The 22,909-nt window shown below is 40.2% G+C and overlaps 1 protein-coding gene and 1 long non-coding RNA gene across 14 annotated transcripts in view; one reads left to right on the forward strand and one right to left on the reverse strand.

The window, feature by feature from the left end:
• CFAP20DC (CFAP20 domain containing) overlaps positions 1-22,909 on the forward strand; it is a 282,643-nt gene that overhangs the window by 92,477 nt on the left and 167,257 nt on the right. For all 13 annotated transcript variants that reach the window (XR_010118690.1, XM_055259701.2, XM_055259703.2 and 10 more), the window contains one exon: positions 20,328-20,442. Coding sequence is in view for 12 of the 13 variants with exons in the window: in XM_055259701.2 (XP_055115676.2) it covers positions 20,328-20,442 (115 nt within the window). In the remaining variant the exon portion in view is untranslated. The remainder of the gene's footprint in view (positions 1-20,327; positions 20,443-22,909) is intronic.
• LOC129471280 (uncharacterized) overlaps positions 1-22,909 on the reverse strand; it is a 178,752-nt gene that overhangs the window by 59,030 nt on the left and 96,813 nt on the right. The gene's annotated exons all lie outside the window — the stretch shown is intronic.

Below are 22,909 nucleotides of genomic sequence, written 5' to 3' on the forward strand. Positions count from 1 at the left end.
AGGCAGAGGTGTCTTGCCCTGTGGCTACGGCCACCTCATGCCCCCTGGGAGTACTGCTAGACTGCTGCTGATGTTCCCTTAAGATCCAGGTGCTCTTCATTCAGCTTATGGTGGATGCTGCCTGGTGTGGGACTCACCCTCCAGGAAAGTGGGCTCCCCTCTGGCCTCGGGAAGGTTCAGAAATGTCTTCCAAGAGCCAAGTCCTGGAATTGGGGGCCCCAAGAACATGCTTGGTGCTCTTCCCTCTTGTAGCCAACCTGGTACCTAAGATACAAGATGAAGTCCCATTACTTTTCCTTTCATTTTTCTCAAGCAGAAGAAGTCTCACCCCATAGCCACTAAAACTGGGAATGTACTGAGTCTCATGTGAAGTCAGCAAGTCTCAGGCCCTCAGTGTAGTACGTTGGTATCACTGCTGGTTATTCAGTGCCAAAGGACTCTTCAGTTAGCTGGTGAAAAATCCTGCCCATACTGGATCTTTCCTCCAAGGCAGTGGGTTCCCTTCTGGCCCAGAGTGTGTCGAGAAAGGTCATCCAGGAGCTAGGGCCTGGAAAGGGGGCCTCATGCCTCTGACTGTTGCCCTATCCTACTGCTGCTGAGCTGGTATCCGAGGTGCAAGACAAAATCCTCCCCAGTCTTCGTCAAGCAGAAGAAAAGGAGCTACAAACTGTGCAGCCTGGGGTTAGAGGAGTGATACCAGCATGCCCTTAGCTATTCCAGCTGGTGTCTCAAGAGGTCACATGCTCCCGCCAGTTCACTGCCTCTGAGCCCAGTTCAGCACTAGGACTTGCCTAGGAGTTGCAGACTTTGTGGCCTAGACTGCTGTTGAAGTTTATTTGGGGTCCCAAAGCACTTTAGTCCGTGGTGGCTAGGCTTGCAGGAACTTAAGTTTTTTGTTTTTTGTTTTTTTTTTTTATTATTATACTTTAGGTTTTAGGGTACATGTGCACAATGTGCAGGTTTGTTACATATGTAACCATGTGCCATGTTGATTTCCTGCACCCATTAACTCGTCATTTAGCATTAGGTATATCTCCTAATGCTGTCCCCCCCCCTCCCCCCACCCCACCACAGTCCCCGGAATGTGATGTTCCCCTTCCTGTGTCCATGAGTTCTCATTGTTCAATTCCCACCTATGAGTGAGAACATGCGGTGTTTGGTTTTTTGTCCTTGCGATAGTTTACTGAGAATGATGTTTTCCAGTTTCATCCATGTCCCTACAAAGGACACGAACTCATCATTTTTTATGGCTGCATAGTATTCCATGGTGTATATGTGCCACATTTTCTTAATCCAGTCTATTGTTGTTGGACATTTGGGTTGGTTCCAATTGGAACTTAAGTTTTAATTGCTGGGATCAGTGATTCCCCTCTGGCTAGGGTTGGTTTAAATGCTCCCTCTGTGGGTGGGCATCAGCTGAGTTTGGTCCGGTTTTGCTTTCTTCTATAACAAGGGCAACACTGAGTTAAATGCCTCACAATTGCTGGCTGTTCCTCTACCTGACACACAGAAATGCTGTCTGCACCATGCTGCCACAACCAAACATGGGAGAGGGGTGGCATCAGTGATTTAAGATGTTTTTCCTACCTCTTTAGTGCTTTTTTCAGCAATATGAAGTTAAAACCAGGTACTGTGAATGCTCACCTAATTTTTTGGTTCTTATGAAGGTGTTTTTTTCTGTGTATAATTGTTAAGTTGGTGTACTTGCAGAGGGGATGATCAGTGGAGCCTTTTGTTCTGCCCCTGTTGGTCTAAGGGATCTTTTTGAGATGATGGGAATGTTCAACTGGATTCTGGTGATGGTTGCATAAGTCCTTAAATATACTAAAAATCATTGAATTTTACACTAAATATGGTAAATTTTGTGGCATGTAAATTATACCTCAGTGAATTTTTTTTTCTTTTTAGTTTTTATTTCAATAGTTTTTTGGGTACAAGTGGTTTTTTGCTACCTTAATGAATTATATAGTGGTGAATTCTGAAATAAAGCTGTTTTTAAAAAGGGAATCAAATGGTATTCAAAGAAAGGTTCCAAGAGTGCCAGTTATTAATTTAAAATCATAGGTGTAAAATATGCATTGTAAAGAATGTTAACCATTAAAAAAAAGAAATGAGCTACAGTGTATTTTAATAAGCACACTAAAGTGTCTTGGGTTCAGAATTGCTACTCTTCTCTTTTAAAGACAGAAGAATCCTCAGTGAATTTAAACTTCACTAGAAGGAAAAACTAATGGAATGAAATTCCCTATGCTAATTATGCAACATTAGAATGAATGCGTAAGGGAGGCCACAGAACCATCTTCTATTAGCCGTTAAATTCAGTACACAGCCATATAATATATATCGAAACGTTTTACATATTTAAACAGGTTATTTTGCAATCTCACTATTTCCTTGTAACTGTACCTAGAGCTATTTGATACCATCACTGAAAATGTGCATCCTAATTTTGTAGTTTTTAGGTCACGATGAGGAAAAATAAAACCATTTTGGCTTAAAGAACAGATGATTCTATAAATGAATCAAACCATCAGAAGTCTGAGATCAGTTTTGCAAGTTCACTCTAACCTGAAGTGAGCATTTGCAAATGATTGTAAATGATTGTACATACAGAAGAAAGGTGAATAGGTAATCTGAATAAATGAGTTTATCTGCACTCTTGGATGGGTGCTACCACTTACTCAAATTCTCATGGAGTTGCCATTGTGGAAAAAAATTGTCAATCAAAGATGAAATCTAAAAGCAAATTGAAAATTGAATTGAAAAGTAATTCTACTTTCAAGTGGTTTGCAAATGTAGATGTTAAGTTTGAAATGAATGCTGTTAATAACCATAGCTGAGAGAGTTATACACCTGCTGATCACTCGAATATTATTATGAATGAGGTTGATTTTCCCGTCAACTACCCCATTTTTTCTCAACATAGTCTCATTACTTTTTCTATCACATTGCTGACCCTGAGCTGTGAATGCTTACTTATGTATATAACAATGTATTAACTCATATATGGTGTTTTTAAAAAATGAATCCTTAAGTACAAGAGGAGTAATGCTAGTGTTACTTGTCTCTTTGTTCTTTGTTAGGTTACAGGAGGTTTTTGATGGTGAAAATCAAGCCTGTATTACAAGTGAAGAGCTGTTTTACAAGCAGCCTCCTTGCAGCAACTAAATTGCCCCCAAAAAAGCACATAAGTGTAATGAAGCTTTTAAGTAGTCACACATATGCATTTATATTCTCTCTCTCATGAATGACTAATTTTAATTTTTTTTAAGTAGCAATTCAGCTTGCTTTTAGAACCATTTAAGCTTAGCACATGATTTTGTTTTCCCCAAAAAACCAACTATTCTTGATTATGAGATAGGGAAGGTTTGCATATTTATTTTTGCAAAGACAGTAGCATAAGCCCTCATCACCATATGGATGGCTTAGTCCTAATACCCCTGTCTTAAGCTGGGCACATGATCATTTAGAAGTTCTTCCAGACATCAGAGCCATAATGACTAGACTTAACTGAGAACTATTTTGTGCAAACCAAAATCTGACTTCTGTAAAGATAAACCTCATGCTGTGAGCCTAGCATTTGGTTCCTATTAAGTTTTGCAGTCTAGAGGACCCACCTCTTAATAAATGTGTTGGATTACATTGAAAGATACACTACAGCAGGGGAATGAATCTTTCTTTTGGCTTTTCACACACTCTTCTGTCTTGCATGCTTTTCCCCTAGATGTGTGCATCCTTTATTTTTATTCCATAGTCCTTATTGGGGATTGACACACTATATGTGGACTAGTTTATTTATTACTATCTTCTCCATTAGAACAAGCTGGAGACCTTGTTTTTTTCGCTGTGAAATCCCCAGTATCTACTTCCAGACTTGAGAGCAAGTAGGTGCTCAATAAGAAGATGAGCCAATATGTAACTCTGGTAGGGCTTCAAAAAAGGCCACTTAGCAAGTATTTCCTAATTAATTATAAACCCCTGAACCTAGCTCTGTGAGAGTACTGTGATAAGCAGGATGTGATCTCAGTGCCCTGGGGTGCTTACAGGCTAGTAGAAGAGTTTATATATAACAGCCTGACACCCACACTTTTTTTTTAATCAAGACTCACTGGAGCAGAATAAAAGATGTCATAGCCTACAACCCCACCCATTCCCATTTTACAGTATGGAGGTTGGGACATTGATAGAGAGAGGATTACATAGGCATGTATGAGCTACTTATGTTTTAGTTAATAGAAAATTAAAGGCCAGAATTCCACAGGGTTCAATAAACAATCCACAGCCACCCAAGTTGATGATGGTTACTTGAATACAAGCACTGCAATACTGTGACAGTCAATCTGATCACCCAAGACAGCTGCTAAATGACTAACAGGTGGGTGGCATCTACAGTGTGGAGACTGGAAAAAGGGAGAATTCACATCCAGGGTGGGATGGAGTAGGATGACGAGAAATTTTATCACACTACTCAGAGCAGCATGCAATTTAAAACTTATGAATTATTTATTTCTGGTATTTTCCACTTAATATTTTTGGATCCTGAGTAACTGAAACCACTGGAACGTGAAACCACAGATGAGGGGGACTACTGTAATAACGTATCACTGAAAACTAAGAATAGCACTACTTGAAAAATACAATGAACTCAACACTGATGATGAATTTGTAATAAATGGTTTTCCTCCCAAATTTCCAGAAATTCCATCCCTACCCTACCCCCCAACCATCATGTTTTATACATGTCCACTAGGAACTTTGCAAATTGCCCAGCCTTTCGGGGCACTCAGAAGTTTTTGTGGAAGTTAACATGAGGACATTATTTAAACTCTAAAGTGAGCTTTGGAACACCAAATTCTAGTAACCCTTTTTTTTAAATCATACTTTAAGTTTTAGGGTACATGTGCACAACGTGCAGGTTTGTTACATATGTATACATGTGCCATGATGGTGTGCTGCACCCAGTAACTCGTCATTTAACATTAGATGTATCTCCTAATGCTGTCCCTCCCCCCTCCCCCCACTCCACAACAGGCCCCGGTGTGTGATGTTCCCCTTCCTGTGTCCATGTGTTCTCATTGTTCAATTCCCACGTATGAGTGAGAACACGAGGTGTTTGGTTTTTTGTCCTTGCGATAGTTTGCTGAGAATGATGGTTTCCAGCTTCATCCATGTCCCTACAAAGGACATGAACTCATCCTTTTTTATGGCTGCATAGTATTCCATGGTGTATATGCGCCACATTTTCTTAATCCAGTCTATCATTGTTGGACATTTGGGTTGGTTCCAAGTCTTTGGTATTGTGAATAGTGCCACAGTAAACATACATGTGCATGTGTCTTTATAGCAGCATAATTTATAATCCTTTGGGTATATATCCAGTAATGGGATGGCTGGGTCAAATGGTATTTCTAGTTCTAGATCCCTGAGAAATCGCCACACTGACTTCCACAATGGTTGAACTAGTTTACACTCCCACCAACAGTGTAAAAGTGTTCCTATTTCTCCACATCCTCTCCAGCACCTGTTGTTTCCTGACATTTTTAATGATCACCATTTTAACTGGTGTGAGATGGTATCTCATTGTGGTTTTGATTTGCATTTCTCTGATGGCCAGTGATGATGAGCATTTTTTCATGTGTCTTTTGGCTGCATAAATGTCTTCTTTTGAGAAGTGTCTATTCATATCCTTTGCCCACTTGTTGATGGGGTTGTTTTTTTCTTGTAAATTTGCTGGAGTTCATTGTAGATTCTGGATATTAGCCCTTTGTCAGATGAGTAGGTTGCAAAAATTTTCTCCCATTCTGTAGTTTGCCTGTTCCCTCTGATGGTAGTTTCTTTTGCTGTGCAGAAGCTCGTTAGTTTAGTTAGATCCCATTTGTCAATTTTGGCTTTTGTTGCCATTGCTTTTGGTGTTTTAGACATGAAGTCCTTGCCCATGCCTATGTCCTGAATGGTATTGCCTAGGTTTTCTTCTAGAGTTTTTATGGTTTTAGGTCTAACGTTTAAGTCTTTAATCCATCTTGAATTAATTTTTGTATAAGGTGTAAGGAAGAGATCCAGTTTCAGCTTTCTACATATGGCTAGCCAGTTTTCCCAGCACCATTTATTAAATAGGGAATCCTTTCCCCATTCCTTGTTTTTGTCAGGTTTGTCAAAGATCAGATGGTTGTAGATACGTGGCATTATTTCTGAGGGCTCTTTTCTGTTCCATTGGTCTATGTTTCTGTTTTGGTACCAGTACCATGCTGTTTTGGTTACTGTAGCCTTGTAGTATAGTTTGAAGTCAGGTAGCGTGATGCCTCCAGCTTTGTTCTTCTGGCTTAGGATTGACTTGGCAATGTGGGCTCTTTTTTGGTTCCATATGAACTTTAAAGTAGTTTTTTCCAATTCTGTGAGGAAAGTCATTGGTAGCTTGATGGGGATGGCATTGAATCTATAAATTACCTTGGGCAGTATGGCGATTTTCACAATATTGATTCTTCCTACCCATGAGCATGGAATGTTCTTCCATTTGTTTGTATCCTCTTTTATTTCGTTGATCAGTGGTTTGTAGTTCTCCTTGGAAAGGTCCTTCACATCCCTTGTAAGTTGGATCCTAGGTATTTTTTTCTCTTTGAAGCAATTGTGAATGGGAATTCACTCATGATTTGGCTCTCTGTCTGTTTTTGGTGTATAGGAATGCTTGTGATTTTTGCACATTGATTTTGTATCTTGAGACTTTGCTGAAGTTGCTAATCAGCTTAAGGAGATTTTGGGCTGAGACGATGGGGTTTTCTAGATATACAATCATGTCATCTGCAAACAGGGACAATTTGACTTCCTCTTTTCCTAATTGAATACCCTTTATTTCCTTCTCCTGCCTGATTGCCCTGGCCAGAACTTCCAACACTGTGTTGAATAGGAGTGGTGAGAGAGGGCATCCCTGCCTTGTGCCAGTTTTCAAAGGGAATGCTTCCAGTTTTTGCCCATTCAGTATGATATTGGCTGTGGGTTTGTCATAGATAGCTCTTATTATTTTGAGATACGTCCCATCAAAACCTAATTTTTTATTGAGAGTTTTTAGCATGAAGGTTGTTGAATTTTGTCGAAGGCCTTTTCTGCATCTATTGAGATAATCATATGGTTTTTGTCATTGGTTCTGTTTATATGCTGGATTGTGCAATCAAACTAGAACTCGGGATTAAGAAACTCACTCAGAACTGCTCAACTACATGGAAACTGAACAACCTGCTCCTGAATGACTACTGGATACATAACGAAATGAAGGCAGAAATAAAGATGTTCTTTGAAACCAACAAGAACAAAGACACAACATACCAGAATCTCTGGGACACATTCAAAGCAGTGTGTAGAGGGAAATTTATAGCACTAAATGCCCACAAGTCAAAGCAGGAAAGATCTAAAATTGACACCGTAATATCACAATTAAAAGAACTAGAGAAGCAAGAGCAAACACATTCAAAAGCTATCAGAAGGCAAGAAATAACTAAGATCAGAGCAGAACTGAAGGAAATAGAGACCAAAAAAAAACCCTTCAAAAAATCAATGAATCCAGGAGCTGGTTTTTTGAAAAGATCAAAAAAATTGATAGACCGCTAGCAACACTAATAAAGAGAGAAGAATCAAATAGATGCAATAAAAAATGATAAAGGGGATATCACCACCGATCCCACAGAAATACAAACTACCATCAGAGAATACTATAAACACCTCTATGCAAATAAACTAGAAAATCTAGAAGAAATGGATAAATTCCTGGACACATACACCCTCCCAAGACTAAACCAGAAAGAAGTTGAATCTCTGAATAGACCAATAACATCCAGGACCAGATGGATTCACAGCCGAATTCTACCAGAGGTACAAGGAGGAGCTGGTATCATTCCTTCTGAAACTATTCCAATCAATAGAAAAAGAGGGAATCCTTCCTAACTCATTTTATGAGGCTGGTATCATCCTGATACCAAAGCCTGGCAGAGGCACAACAAAAAAAGAGAATTTTAGACCAATATCCCTGATGAACATCGAGGCAAAAATCCTCAATAAAATACTGGCAAACCGAATCTAGCAGCACATCAAAAAGCTTATCCACCATGAGCAAGTGGGCTTCATCCCTGGGATGCAAGGCTGGTTCAACAAATGCTAGTAACCCTTTTAAACTCAATTAGAACATTACTACCAAGTGGCAAAACTGGAATATATGGGACTACATGTTATTTAACCATGAAAACAAAGGAAAAGATGTGCATATTTGCATCAGTTTATGGCTCATAAAGTGGACTATAGTCACGGACCAAAACCATAAAGGGGAATGAAAAAAATTCAGTAATAGAAGTTAAAAAAACATGCTGTAGCAAATCAATAAAAAATGTGATTAAAATCTGGAGATCAAAGAAGTTTTCAGGGAGGAGCTGTCATTTCAACTCAAACTGTGATAGATGGATATAATTTCAGTTGGCATAATAAAGAGAGAAGGGGCTTTCCAAGGAAATGCATAAGCAAAGGCATGAAAATAGAAAAGAATGTCATACATTTAAGTAACAGGAAGCATACCGGCATTGTCATTGTGGCAGTCCACTCCAGTGTCCCATGTCATGTCCTCTGGACCCACCTCTGCTATCAGCTGCACTGGACAGTTTGGTGCAAGTTAGTGCAAGTGTATCCTAGAGCCTCCTTTGATGCTTTGGAGGCCCACTTCACCCATGGACCCAAGTTCCAATATACAACTTGGAAATACTGGGGAGTTAAGGCCCCTAAAGGCAGCCCGTAACCGTTGGGGATTGGGAGTCAGTGATTATGTGCTCCCACCTCCCACCCTTCAGGTGGTCCATTCTGTAGGCTGTTCTGTACATGTCTTCAGAAGTCCCGGTGGAATGGAGCCCCTGTGACTTGTAGTGCTGTCACTGATAGTACATTCTTACATTGCCTTTTCCTCCTTTGTTGTCCTATTCTCCCTGCTTCCTCCCTCCTGCTTCATGAGATTACCTCTGAAGTAGACTACTTGCACTGTATTTTAAATTCTACTTTTGGAGATGTGCTTCCTAAAGACGCTGCACAACACAGCCAGGTATATGAGATAGCTCTAAGGATTGCATTGGCCAACAAACTCACAAGAATTGGAGACCTTACTCAGTATTGAATTTTATAAATATTCTCAAGGATATAAGTCATGAAGTACACATGAAGCAGAAGGAGATCCAGTCCTTTCTAAATGCACATGGCCCAGATTTAATGGGTAAGTTCTCCAAGCAATACCTGACGGAGAGCTACCAGCCCAAAGAGAGCTTATTTTGGCTACTTCATATATTTGTAGCTTATGTGGCACTCTTCAGGGAGCCATGCCCCCATAAGCCCATGGATTCCAGGTTTGTTGACTATAAGCAGTCCTAGACATAGCAGGTATGTCCTGCAAAAGGCATTCCATTAAGAACTTTTCCCCTAATGCCATTAGTGCATTTGCCAGAGAGTTCACTCATGTTTACAGGGAGTTTTGGCTGGTCTTACATATTTTTTTTCTGGAATGCCCTTTAATAAAGTAAAGTAAATGGTTGCAGGCCTGCTGCTCTCTCTTTCCTTCCCAGAGGAAGCATGCAACCTTTTAAAAACACTCAGCCAGGTAACTACCAACCTTGGAGTTGTCAGATAGACTTGTAAATAATTTACCATTATTGCTCTTGCCTCATCATTTTATGCTTTAGTAGGTCTCCTGGCTCTGCTACTTACTATCTATGAGACCTTGAACAAGTTGCTTAATGTCTCTGAGCCTCTCACTACATTGGTAAAATGTAAATATTGATTCCTATTTCAAAGAGTTGTTGGGAGGAATAAATGAGATAACACAGGTAAAATGGTATGCAGGTTCTGGCACGTGGTAGGGATTTAGATGTTGCTCTTCCATGTCCCATCCTCTTCTAGCTATTTATAATTACATCCTTGATTTCTCCCCTGCCGAGGTCTTCAGGATGTCGCATATTAACACTCCCAGCAACGATGTCGCATATTAACACTCCCAGCAACCAGTCTTGGCTTTTCTTCTGCGTTTCCTCTCTTCCTCTTGTACCAATTCGGATGTTCTCTCCGGGAGTCTTGGGTGCTAACACCCTGGTTTCTGTCCTGCACGTTTTTCTTCGTGGGGTTTGACAGGAGCAGAGAGTGCATAGAGGAATGTGGTGACAGGCAATACTGGGGTAGTGGATAAGGATCAGAATTTGGAGGTCCCTGAATAACAAACAAGATAAGAAACTTGGACTTTATTCCACAGACTATAAGATGCCAAAAAAGAAACTGGAGCTTAGGGGTGACATTCAGTCTCCATGGCTGGTCCACATGAAGAATGGACTGAGAGATAAAACACAGGGGGCTGGGTGGGGTGGCCCACGCTGGAATCCCAGCACTTTGGGAGGCCAAGGCGTGCGGATCACCAGCCTGGCCAACATGGTGAAACCCGTCTCTACTAAAAATACAAAAAATTAGCCGGGCGTGATGGCATGTGCCTATAGTCCCAGCTACTTAGGAGGCTGAGACACGAGAATCGCTTGAACCTGGGAGGCAGAGGTTGCAGTGAGCCGAGATCACATCACTGCACTCCAGCCTGGGTGACAAAGTGAGACTCCATCGCAAAAAAAAAAAAAAAAAATTGGGGCAGTTGGGAAACCAGTAGAAGAGGCCGTTTCAAGCAACAAATGACCTGAACTTTGTAACTGTAAGAAACCAAAGGAAAGAATAGATACGAAACCACTAAGAAATTGACTTTGGGCTGGTCACAGTGGCTCACACCTGTAATCCCAGCACTTTGGGAGGTCAAGGTGGGCCGATCACAAGGTCAGGAGATTGAGACCATCCTGGCCAACATGGTGAAACTTCATCTCTACTAAAAATACAAAAATTAGCTGGGTATGGTTGTGTGCACCTGTAGTCCTAGCTACTCGGGAGGCTGAGGCAGGAAAGTCGCTTGAACTAGGGAGGCGGAGGTTGCAGTGAGCCGACATCGCGCCACTGGACCCCAGCCTGGTGACAGAGCGAGACTCCGTCTCAGAAAAAAAAAAAAAAAAAGAAAGTGATTTTGGCAGCATGTGGCAGCTAATTGGATTGGTGAAGTTCAGATGCTCATGATGACCGGCAATCAGTGATTCTCAGGAGTCCTCGCTAATAACTGAGAGGATTTGAAGTAAGTATATGAGGCCTATTGTGAGGTATGAGGTTACCCCCAGGAGCCTGGGAATGAGGAAAATAAGATTAGCCTCCAAAATTTTAATTGTAAGATAATAACCATTGAATCAGAGCTTTTTTTTACCTATCAAAAGGAAGGATTTGTGGATGGAAAGAAGATAATCTCATACACACATACACACAAAAGGTAAACATGAACTATGTCCATTCAAACACAGTGTAGGGTAGGCATCTTAGCCATTAGATATTAAATATCTTGTTCCCAGGAGGAAAGATCATTCTACTATGCATGTGTTTGTAAGAATCACCTGCCCCAAAAAGAAAGCAAGCATGTAGTTCAGAAGGTGGATACTGGGATTAATTAGATCTGAGTTTAAATCTGTACTCCGCTGAATGTGTGGTTTGGGGAGAGTTACCTAGCCTTACTAACTAAGCTTTAGATTCCTCATCTGTAAAATAGATGATAATAATAATAGTAGATATCTTGTAGGGTTTATGGGAGAATTAAATTAGATAAAGTATATAGAGTGTTTAATACATTGTGGGCATATAGAGAATGTTCAATAATTGATATTTAATAATGATATTTTTGGAAAATGTATGCATCTTACACTGAAGTCTAAGTCAGTCATTCGGATTATATGCTAAGTCAACAAATCCTTCTGATACTTGATAGATTTTTTTTCTTTACATGAATTAACACATTTTAATAGTTTACACTCCAGTCTTGCTAGCTTGGAGATCATCCTTCTGGAAGGCCTTACACAGGATCATGGATGGAGGCACAAATTTGTAACCTATTGGAAAACTGGATCCAGAATGAAGCAGGAAGAGGTTCTAAAGGAGTGAGAGAGAGAGAGAAGTGAAAGGGGAGTGGTTTTCAGCAGAGAAACAAGTATTATCTTAAGAGTATAATATGGTTCTGTGGTTCTCACCATACTGTAAACTCTATAAGGACAGAAACCAGGGAATTCTTGGTACTGCTGTATTCGGAGCACTTAGCACAATGTGTCTATACTAGTCTCTTGGTAAACAGTGAACAAATGAAAGTGCTTCAGCCTGGAATAGTAGTCGGCATAGTGTTGCATGACAGAAATGGCAGTAGATTTTAAGTTCAAAGACAGAATGGTAACACTTGTGTCTGCTACTTACTAACTGTATATCCATGCGGTAGTAATTTCTGGAGTCTTATTTTCTCATCTGTAAAATAGAAAATGAATAAAAGTGTTAAAAACAACTATTTAAGAATAGTTACTTCTCTCTGGCTGCCCTTAACATTTTTTCCTTAATTTCAACCTTGGAGAATCTGAGGATTATGTGTCTTCGGGTTGCTCTTCTCAAGGAGTATCTTTGTGGTGGTCTCTATTTCCTGAATTTGAATGTTGGCCTGTCTTGCTAGGTTGGGTAAGTTCTCCTGGATAATATCCTGAAGAGTGTTTTCCTACTTGGTTCCATTCTCCCCGTCACTTTCAGGTATACCAATCAAATGTAGGTTTGGTCATTTCACATAGTTCCATCTTTCTTGGAGGCTTTGTTCGTTCTCTTTCATTCTTTTTTCTCTAATCTTGTCTTCACGCTTTATTTCATTAAGTTGATCCTCAGCTTCTGATATCCTTCTTCCGCTTGATTGATTCAGCTATTGATACTTGCGTATGCTTCACAACATTCTTGTGCTGTGTTTTTCAGCTCCATCAGGTCATTTATATTATTTTCTAAACTCGTTATTCTAGTTAGCAATTTCTCTAACTGTTTTCAAGGTTCTTAGCTACCTTGCATTGGGTTAGAACACGCTTCTTTAGCTTGGAGTAGTTTGTTATTACCCACCTTCTGAAGCGTACTTCTGTCAAGTCCTCAAACTCATTCTCTGTCCAGTTTTGTTTCCTTGCTGGCGAGGAGTTGTGATCCTTTGGAGTAGAAGAAGTGTTCTGGTTTTTGGAATTTTCAGCCTTTTTGTGCTAGTTTTTCCTCGTCTTCGTGGATTTATCTACCTTTGGTCTTCGATGTTAGTGACCTTTGGATGGGGTTTTTGTGTGGACATCCTTTTTGTTCATGTTGATTCTATTCCTTTCTGTTCGTTAGTTTTTCTCTAACAGTCAGGCCCCTCTGCTGTAGGTCTGCTGGAGTTTTCTGATGGTCCACTGCAGACCCTCTTTCCCTGGGTATCACCAGCGGAGGCTGCAGAACAGCAAAGATTCCTGCCTGTTCCTTCCTTTGGAAGCTTCATCCCAGAGGGGCACCTGCCAGACACCAGGCAGAGCTCTCCTGTATGAGGCAGTCTGTCCCTTAGCAGAGCTCGAGCACTGTGCTGGGAGATCTGCTGCTCTCTTCAGAGCTGGCAGGCAGGAACATTTAAGTCTGCTGAAGCTGCACCCACAGCCACCACTTTCCCCAGGTGCTCTGTCCCAAAGAGATGGGAGTTTTATCTATAAGTGCCTGACTGGAGCTGCTGCCTTTCTTTCAGAGATGCCCTGCCCAGAAAGGAGGAATCTAGAGAGGCTGTCTGGCTACAGCGGCTTTGTGGAGCTGCACTGGGCTCTGCCCAGTTCGAAATTCCCGGTGGCTTTGTTTTCACTGTGAGGGAAAGATTGCTTACTTGAGCCTTAGTAATGACAGACGCCCTTTCCCCCACCAAACTCTAGTGCCCCTGGGTTGACTTTAGACTGCTGTGTTCTCAGTGAGAATTTCAAATCAGTGGATCTTAGCCTGCTGGCCTCCGTGGGGGTGGGATCCACTGAGCAAGACCACTTCGTTCCCTGGCTTTAGCCCCCTTTCCAGGGGAGTGAAGGGTTCTGTCTCACTGGTGTTCCAGGTGCCACTGGGGTATGAAAAAAGACTCCTGCAGCTAGCTCAATGTCTGCCCAAACAGCCGCCCTGTTTTTTGCCTGAAACCCAGGGCCCTGGTGGTGTAGGCACCTGAAGGAATCTCCTGGTTTGTGGGTTGCAAAGACCATGAGAAAAGCATAGTATCCGGGCCAGAATGCACCGTTCCTCATGACACAGTCCCTCACAGCTTCCTTTGGTTAGGGGAGGGAGTTCCCTGACACCTTGCACTTCCCAGGTGAGGCAACGCCCCACCCTGCTTTGGCTTGCCCTCCGTGGGCTGCAACCACTGTCTAACCAGTCCCAGTGAAATGAGCCGGTACCTCAGTTGGAAATGCAGAAATCACCTGCCTTCTGCATTTATCTCACTGGAAACTGCAGACCGAAGCTGTTCCTATTCAGCCATCTTCTGGCTTATATCATTTTATTTTTCTTTTACAGCATAAAAATTTTCAACAAAATACTAGCCCAATTGAAATTTCCTCCAAGAATACAAAGTTCATTTCACATTTGAAGATCAATGAGTATAATTAAATATACAGACAGAATAAAGGTGAAAAACAACAGGATCATTTCAACCAGTATAGAAAAGGCATTTAACAAAATTCCACAACCTTTCATGATTAAAAAAAGAATGTCTAAAAAAGTAGAATGGAAAAGAACATCCTCAGTGTGATAAAGTAAACTACATCTAACATCATACTTAATAAGGTCATAATGAACACTTTCTCCCTATGACTGGGAATAAAGCAAGGGTATATATTCTCATGATTTCTATTTAAGATGTGCTGAAGGCCCTAGCCATTGCAGTAATGCAAGAAAAAGAAATGAAAGGGCCGGGCACGGTGGCTTACGTCTGTAATCCCAGCACTTTGGGAGGCCGAGGTGGGCGGATCACGAGGTCAGGAGATCGAGACCACGGTGAAACCCCATCTCTACTAAAAATACAAAAAATTAGCCGAGTGCCGTGGCGGGCGCCTGTAGTCCCAGCTACTCGGGAGGCTGAGGCAGGAGAATGGCATGAACCCAGGAGGCGGAGCTTGCAGTGAGCCGAGATCATGCCACTGCACTCCAGCCTGGGCCACAGAGCGAGACTCTGTCTCAAAAAAAAGAAAAAGAAATGAAAGGTATGAAGTTGAAAAAGCAGAAGTAAAACAGTCTTTCTTTACTCCGGGACATGATTGTTTATGTATAAAATCCTCAGGCATCTACAAAACAACTACTGGAACTCAAGAGTGAATTAAACAAAGGTCAGAGGAAACAGGTACCGTATAGAGAAATCAATTGAATGTCTATATACTGGAACTGAATGACTGGGAAGTGAAATTTTCCTTTTTTTTTTTTTTTTTTTGAGACGGAGTCTTGCTCTGTCGCCAGTCTGGAGTGCAGTGGCACAATCTCAGCTCACTGCAGCCTCCACCTCCTGGGTTCAAGCGATTCTCCTGCCTCAGCCTCCTGAGTAGCTGGGATTATAGGCACTTGCCACCACACCCAGCTAATTTCTATGTTTTTAGTAGAGACGAGGTTTCACCATGTTGACCAGGATCATCTAAGTCTCTTGACCTCATGATCCACCCGCCTCAGCTTCCCAAAGTGCTAGGATTACAGGCGTGAGCCACTGTGCCCGGCCCTGGGAAATGAAATTTTAAAATTCATTTTCAATAGTGTCAGAAGACAAAATACTGAGGAATAAATTTAACAAAAGATGTGCAGGGCTTCTAAAATGAAAACTATAAAACATTTAAAAAGAAATTAAGCAAAGCCTAAATAATGGGAGATACATATCATGTGAGTAGACATGATCAGTATCATTCTCCTGAAATTGATTTATAGATTCAACACAATCCAAGTTAAACTCTCAACACTTTTTTTAATTGAAAATGATAAATGGATTCTAAAATCTATATGAAAAAGCAAGACCCAAACAAATCTTGAACAAAAGTAAAGTTGAAGAGTTTCTTTACCTGGTTTCAAGACTTACTCTAAATCTACAGTAATCAAGATAGTGTATTATTGGTATAAGAATAGACAAATGGATCAATGAAAAAAATGAATCAACAGACAGTCCAGAACTACAACCTCACACACATATATTTATGGTCAACTGATTTTCAACAAAGTGCCAGGGCATTTCAGTGAAAAAAGGAGAGTCTTTAATAAATGGTATTGGGACAATTGTATAAACATACAGAAAGAAAAGAACTCCAACCCCTATGTCATACAACTCGCAGAAACTAATTTGGGATGAACTAAGTGTAAAAACAAACTATAAAGATGTAGAAGGAAACATAAGAAAGTATTTATGCAACTTTAGCCTGGGCAAGGATTCTTGGGGACACAGAAAGCACTAGCATAAATAATGGTAAACTATATTTCATGAAAATTCACCTGCCTTTTGCACAAGAATAGAGGCTCCAGAAGGATAAGAACCTTGGCTTTTTCATCACTGTCTCCCTGACGTACTCCCAGCAATTTTCCTGGCTCAGTCTTTGTTGAATGTATGAATGAATGAATGAATGTTCCTGTAGTTCCATATGAAGTGATAGTATACTCAATCATTCCTCCATTTGGAGTCTGACTCTTAACTATTTAGATTAAAAATATGTAGTTTGGCTGGGCACAGTGGCTCACGCCTGTAATCCCAACACTTTGGGAGGCCCAGGCGGGCCGATCACCTGAGGTCAGTAGTTCTAGACCAGCTTGGCCAAGATGATGAAACCCTGTCTCTACTAAAAATACAAAAATTAGCTGGGCATAGTGTCAGGCGCCTGTAATCCCAGCTACTTAGTAGGCTCAGGCAGGAGAATCGCTTGAACCTGGGAGGCGGAGGTTACAGTAAGCCATGATTGCACCATTGCTCTCCAGCCTGGGCGACAAGGGCGAGACTTCATCTCACAAAAAAAAAAAAAAAAAAAAAAAAAAAGGGCAGGGCACGGTGGCTCACGCCTGTAATCCCAGCACTTTGGGAGGTCGAGGCGGGCAGATCACGAGGTCAGGAGATTGAGACCATCCTGACTAACATCGTGAAACCCTGTCTCTACTAAAAATACGAAAAATTAGCCAGGCATGGTGGCGGGTGCCTATAGTCCCAGCTACTCGGGAGGCTGAGGCAGGAGAATGGCGTGAACCCGGGAGGTGGAGCTTGCAGTGAGCCGAGATCACGCCACTGCACTCCAGCCTGGGTGACAGAGCTAGACTCTGTCTCAAAAAAAAATAAAAAATAAAAATAAAATTTAAAAAATGTAGTTTTATTCATGAAAGCACAGTAGCCCTTTAATAAAACTGTGATAGATGAATTTTTGGTTAATGCAGTCCCTCTTTTTGTTCCCTTTTCCTTTCTAGAATCCCAGTAGTCTTTCCTTTTATTTCCTAATCAGAACTTACAGAAGAGACCTAATAGTATCTCTGATGACATGATTTTCCAAACATATTTGATCCTGTACCCCATTAGTAAAATATTTGTACATACCTGCCATATAGGGGCATTTATTTAGAAAATATATAAATATGTTACTATACTACTGTATAATGAGACATGCACAAAAATAACATTTTAAGGGGATGAGGTGAAAGTTGTTTTCTTCCTACACTTCAGTGGATTGTTGCATATCACTCCTCCTCACCATGTGTTCATCCCACTTTGAAGACATTGCCTTGGGGTAAATGTGATACTATGTTTACATATATGTATATACATCCGGGTATAATGCTGCCATAGTGTTAATACTTCTGCATTGTAAACCTTAACTCTGACTATGGATTGAAAGACTTTGTATTTTAAATGAATTTATGATATCATTTAGTGCAAGTAGGGTGGAATTTTTAGGTCTGGAGCATACTCTGAAATCATCTCACCTGATTTTTACTGTATTTATTCTTAACATTGTTTAATGATAGTTTTTTTTTCACTGAAAGATATGTAGAGTAGTTTAGAGAGGAGCAATACCGAGATTAGAAAAGTGGGAAGGAGGGGGAACGGAAGTGCTGTAGAAAAGACAATACCAATTTTAAAAACAGTTAATTACACTATAAATATTGACAACGGTGCATTTGAATGAAATGTTGTCTTCTTGGGGGATTACTAAATATAGAAAATTAGCAGTGTAATGTGTCTAAACAAAGTTTTTCCCTAATAATGGGGAAAAATCATTCTCAAATAAAAAGACAGTTTTTAAAGAAGCATCAATTCTATAATATAGCAACCTGAGACAGGTTTGGAAATTTTTTTTTTTTTCCTGTTGATATGCCACCAATTGTGGTACTTTTTTTTGTTTTTTTTTTGTTTTTTTGTTTTTTTGCCGTGTTGGTTTGCTGCACCCATTAACTCGTCATTTAGCATTAGGTATATCTCCTAATGCTGTCCCTCCCCCCTCCCCCCAACCCACAACAGTCCCCGGAGTGTGATGTTCCCCTTCCTGTGTCCGTGAGTTCTCATTGTTCAATTCCCACCTATGAGTGAGAACATGCGGTGTTTGGTTTTTTGTCCTTGCGATAGTTTACTGAGAATGATGGTTTCCAGTTTCATCCATGTCCCTACAAAGGACATGAACTCATCATTTTTTATGGCTGCATAGTATTCCATGGTGTATATGTGCCACATTTCCTTAATCCAGTCTATCGTTGTTGGACATTTGGGTTGGTTCCAAGTCTTTGCTATTGTGAATAGTGCCGCAACAAACATATGTGTGCATGTGTCTTTATAGCAGCATGACTTATAGTCCTTTGGGTATATACCCAGTAATGGGATGGCTGGGTCAAATGCTATTTCTAGTTCTAGATCCCTGAGAAATTGCCACACTGACTTCCACAATGGTTGAACTAGTTTACAGTCCCACCAACAGTGTAAAAGTGTTCCTATTTCTCCACATCCTCTCCAGCACCTGTTGTTTCCTGACTTTTTAATGATCGCCATTCTAACTGGTGTGAGATGGTATCTCATTGTGGTTTTGATTTGCATTTCTCTGATGGCCAGTGATGATGAGTATTTTTTCATGTGTCTTTTGGCTACATAAATGTCTTCTTTTGAGAAGTGTCTGTTCATGTCCTTTGCCCACTTTTAGATGGGGTTGTTTGTTTTACTATACTACAAGGCTACAGTAACCAAAACAGCATGGTACTGGTACCACAACAGAGACATAGATCAATGGAACAGAACAGAGCCCTCAGAAATAATGCCGCATATCTGCAACTATCTGATCTTTGACAAACCTGACAAAAACAAGCAATGGGGAAAGGATTCCCTATTTAATAAATGGTGCTGGGAAAACTGGCTAGCCATATGTAGAAAGCTGAAACTGGATCCCTTCCTTACACCTTATACAAAAATTAATTCAAGATGAATTAAAGACTTACATGTTAGACCTAAAACCATAAAAATCCTAGAAGAAAACCTAGGCGGTACCATTCAGGACATAGGCGTGGGCAAGGACTTCATGTCTAAAACACCAAAAGCAATGGCAACAAAAGCCAAAATTGACAAATGGGATCTAATTAAACTAAAGAGCTTCTGCACAGCAAAAGAAACTACCATCAGAGTGAACAGGCAACCTACAGAATGGGAGAAAATTTTTGCAACCTACTCATCTGACAAAGGGCTAATATCCAGAATCTACAATGAACTCAAACAAATTTACAAGGTTTGGAAATTTTAAGCCTGCTGTGTTACCTCTGAGACCTAAAGGAAGCAGAACATAAAAATGAGCCTCTATCAATTTAAAGCAAACCTAATCTTTGTGACCATGGCTGTGGTTTAAATCTATTAAAGATGTTCAAATTCAGTGTCCTTGGTATCACTGTGGGTTGACCTGAATAGTGAGTGATAAAGTTGTGTATTATAATTCTGTTTGGAAGATATGTGCTTAGGAAGTGAAACCGACAGCCAGTGTTTTGTGTCTGTCTCTAAGCAGACTAAGAGCCTATATAAAATGACAGATGCATTTTTAGGGAAAGAAACCCATAATGTTTTCCTATTTAGTAGGTGACAGTATGTCCCAAGATAACACAAGCTTAAGGGCCTGGAACAAGTATGGTTATTAAAGGCTAACAGTTTCTCAGTTCATCCAAATTGAATTTTTTCATAGGCTGGAGGACTGTGGAAATCTAGTGTAGAGTACTGAAATAAATTAGCATATTAAGTGAATTTATACATTCAGGCTTCTGAGCACTGAATTTAAGAAAGAAATTTTATTACTTCTTGAAAGAAAAAGGCAATTCTTAAATTCTATGTTTGATCTTCCTGTTGAAAAGGGTCTATATGATAAATTATATCATTTTGATGATTATCCAAAGAAGTGGTTATTAAATTGACAGGAATCTTTCTGTCTTCTCCATTTTTTCAGAATTACTGATTTAGGGAACATCAAAAGAAGATTATATTTATCAACGGTCCATAAGGAACTATCCTCCACCCCTCTTCATGCAAAAATTCCACTCTTCATGATCAAACGTAAAATTGTAAGTATCACATGAATGTTGCCTAAAATATTAAATTCAATTCAACAAATATTAATTATGGGCTGACTCCATATGTGAGGTACTTTGTTAAGTACGATGGTGGTATAAAAAATGAATAAAATTCATGGCCTTTCTTCCCCTCTCTTGAAAGAGCTTAACATCTAAGTGGAATAACGTAATTATTTGAACATCCATAAAATCACCAAAACTGTGTTACAAAGCACAGTGGAGAGAGAAAGTGCTATTGGTAATGTGAAAGGGAAAGGAATCCATCTGACTGGGGATGGGGGAAGGCTTTCTGAAAGAGATAGCACTTAGAGTGGACTTGGGAGGACTCTAAGATTTCAACAGGGAGAGATAGGAAGCCAAGCATTCCAGCAAAAGCAACAACATGGGCAGAAGCATGGATGCTGGAAAGACGTAACCTCCGGAGAACAGTGAACAATTAATCTTGTTGCCAGATTGAAAAAGAGCCCTGAGGAAACATTGGTCTGACAGTACAAGAGCCTGATATGGGTTCAGACATTTTAAGTACATTGTGTAACTTCTGAAGGGTCTGATTTTTCTGACAAGTCTTTCTCAAACTTCAGTCATTTCAATACTACTCTCAGTACCCTGTTTGTGTACTACCCATTCTGGTATACACTTGATACTTTCCTTTAAATCAACTCTCTCTTTTTTTTTTTTTTTTTTTTGCTTAAATTTAATTTAAAAGAAAACTTTATACCACTTTTATAAGTGGAAAACCAGTGTAATTTTCCCAAAGTACAACATAAAAATAAACATAAACATACTGAAAACAAAACAATATTTTAAAGTCTAACTGGCTGCTGTTTCTTGTTTAAGGCTCTGTCCTGAGGGCTGCTGTTTGTTAAAAAGAGTTTATCAAGGATTAGATACATGTTCAGCCATTCTCCCTGTCATAGTTAGGACTGAAGGAAAACTGACAAAGGGACATTTTTATTCTGGGATCCAGAGTTATTTAATGCCACACCCATATACCATCTAAAATCATTTCACAAATGGTACATGATCCACTCTTTGGGAACTACTATGGTAGAGAAAAGGAAGCCATTAAAGCTTTTGGGCTAGAGAAGGACCACACAGTCAGTTCTGTGCTTTGGGAAGATTAATCTGATAGTAATATTTGCAATGATTTGGAGGGGGTAGAAATTGGAAGTGAGGAAGTTGTCTGCAATCATCCAGATTAGGGTTAGTGAGGACTGTGGGGGCAGTGGAGGGGGCAGTGCAGGAATGGATGTGAAGCAACATCAGAAACTTAAAGTCAGATGAGCTAAGACATGTATCTAAACAGACCTTTCCCATACAATGTGGTACATTCTGTGAGAGCAAGAATCAGAATGAACTACAGAGTAAAAGGAGAGTGGTCAGAGAAGGCCCTCTGAAGAAGTGGAGGTGCCTGAGCTTGGCCTTGAAAGACAGGAAGGCATTAACCAGTTGAAGAAGGGGAGAGTAGTGCTCCTAGAAGAGAACGAGCAGCATTAAGGGTAGCTGTGTGGTGTGCAGACAAGCCCAGTGATCTGGTGTTGCCGAAGAGAGCCAAGGAGGTTCCAACAAGGGAGAGCAGTTGAGATTGGAAGGTATTTAGGGAGCGTGGCAATCATAAGAACAGTTGAGATTGGAAGGTATTTAGGGAGCGTGGCACTCGTAAGGAACTTCAGTAAGAAGTTCTGGTATATCAGGAAAGAGACAGGGCCATGAGCTAAGAGAACGGAAGGTGGCAGCATGGAGTGCATACTGACCATCTCTTTCAGTAGGCAGATCCACTGGGCTTGCTGTTAATGTAGACATAAGTAAAGAATGGGAATTAAATATAACTTTGGAGATTGGCAGCCCTGTAATAAAAATGAGCTGGATTATGGAATAAATGGATGGTTTCTGTTTGCAGTAGAAGTTTTAAAAATTCATTTAATATTAAATATCCATAGATGCTTGAACATTAAATTTGAAGGCTCCAGTTATTGAAGTTAAACCATTTAAGACATTTAGGGAAATGCCTTACAAATAAAATTGTATTCATCATTTTGTGTTTAGGTATTGATTTCCTTATTCATGTAAGATTCTTCAGAGTTCAGTGTTAGGTGGTTTCTGAGAGTTAAAGCCCATGTGAGACAAATGCACTATTCAGTGTGTAGTTAATAAATCAGATTTGTCACTACCTTGCTTTTGTGAGTTCAGTCACCCGTGTCAGTTAACTAACTCTGAAGTCTAGATATTTCATCAAAATCTGAGCATTATGTATGTGGCTGTAACCCACACACGTAGTGTACGTTCATGAAAATCCAGTATTTGAAAATAAAATACTATCTTTCCATTATAAGTAAACCACACAAGTATCTTGATGAGATAGGAAGTGAACTTGACTGAAAGGTCTTTCATATTCGATAAATGAGTTTTTCAGATGAATGTGTGTTATGTGTTTACAGTGCTGGGTATGTAATGACAT

Source organism: Symphalangus syndactylus, chromosome 21 (genome assembly GCF_028878055.3).
Source record: "Symphalangus syndactylus isolate Jambi chromosome 21, NHGRI_mSymSyn1-v2.1_pri, whole genome shotgun sequence".
NCBI lineage: Eukaryota > Metazoa > Chordata > Mammalia > Primates > Hylobatidae > Symphalangus > Symphalangus syndactylus.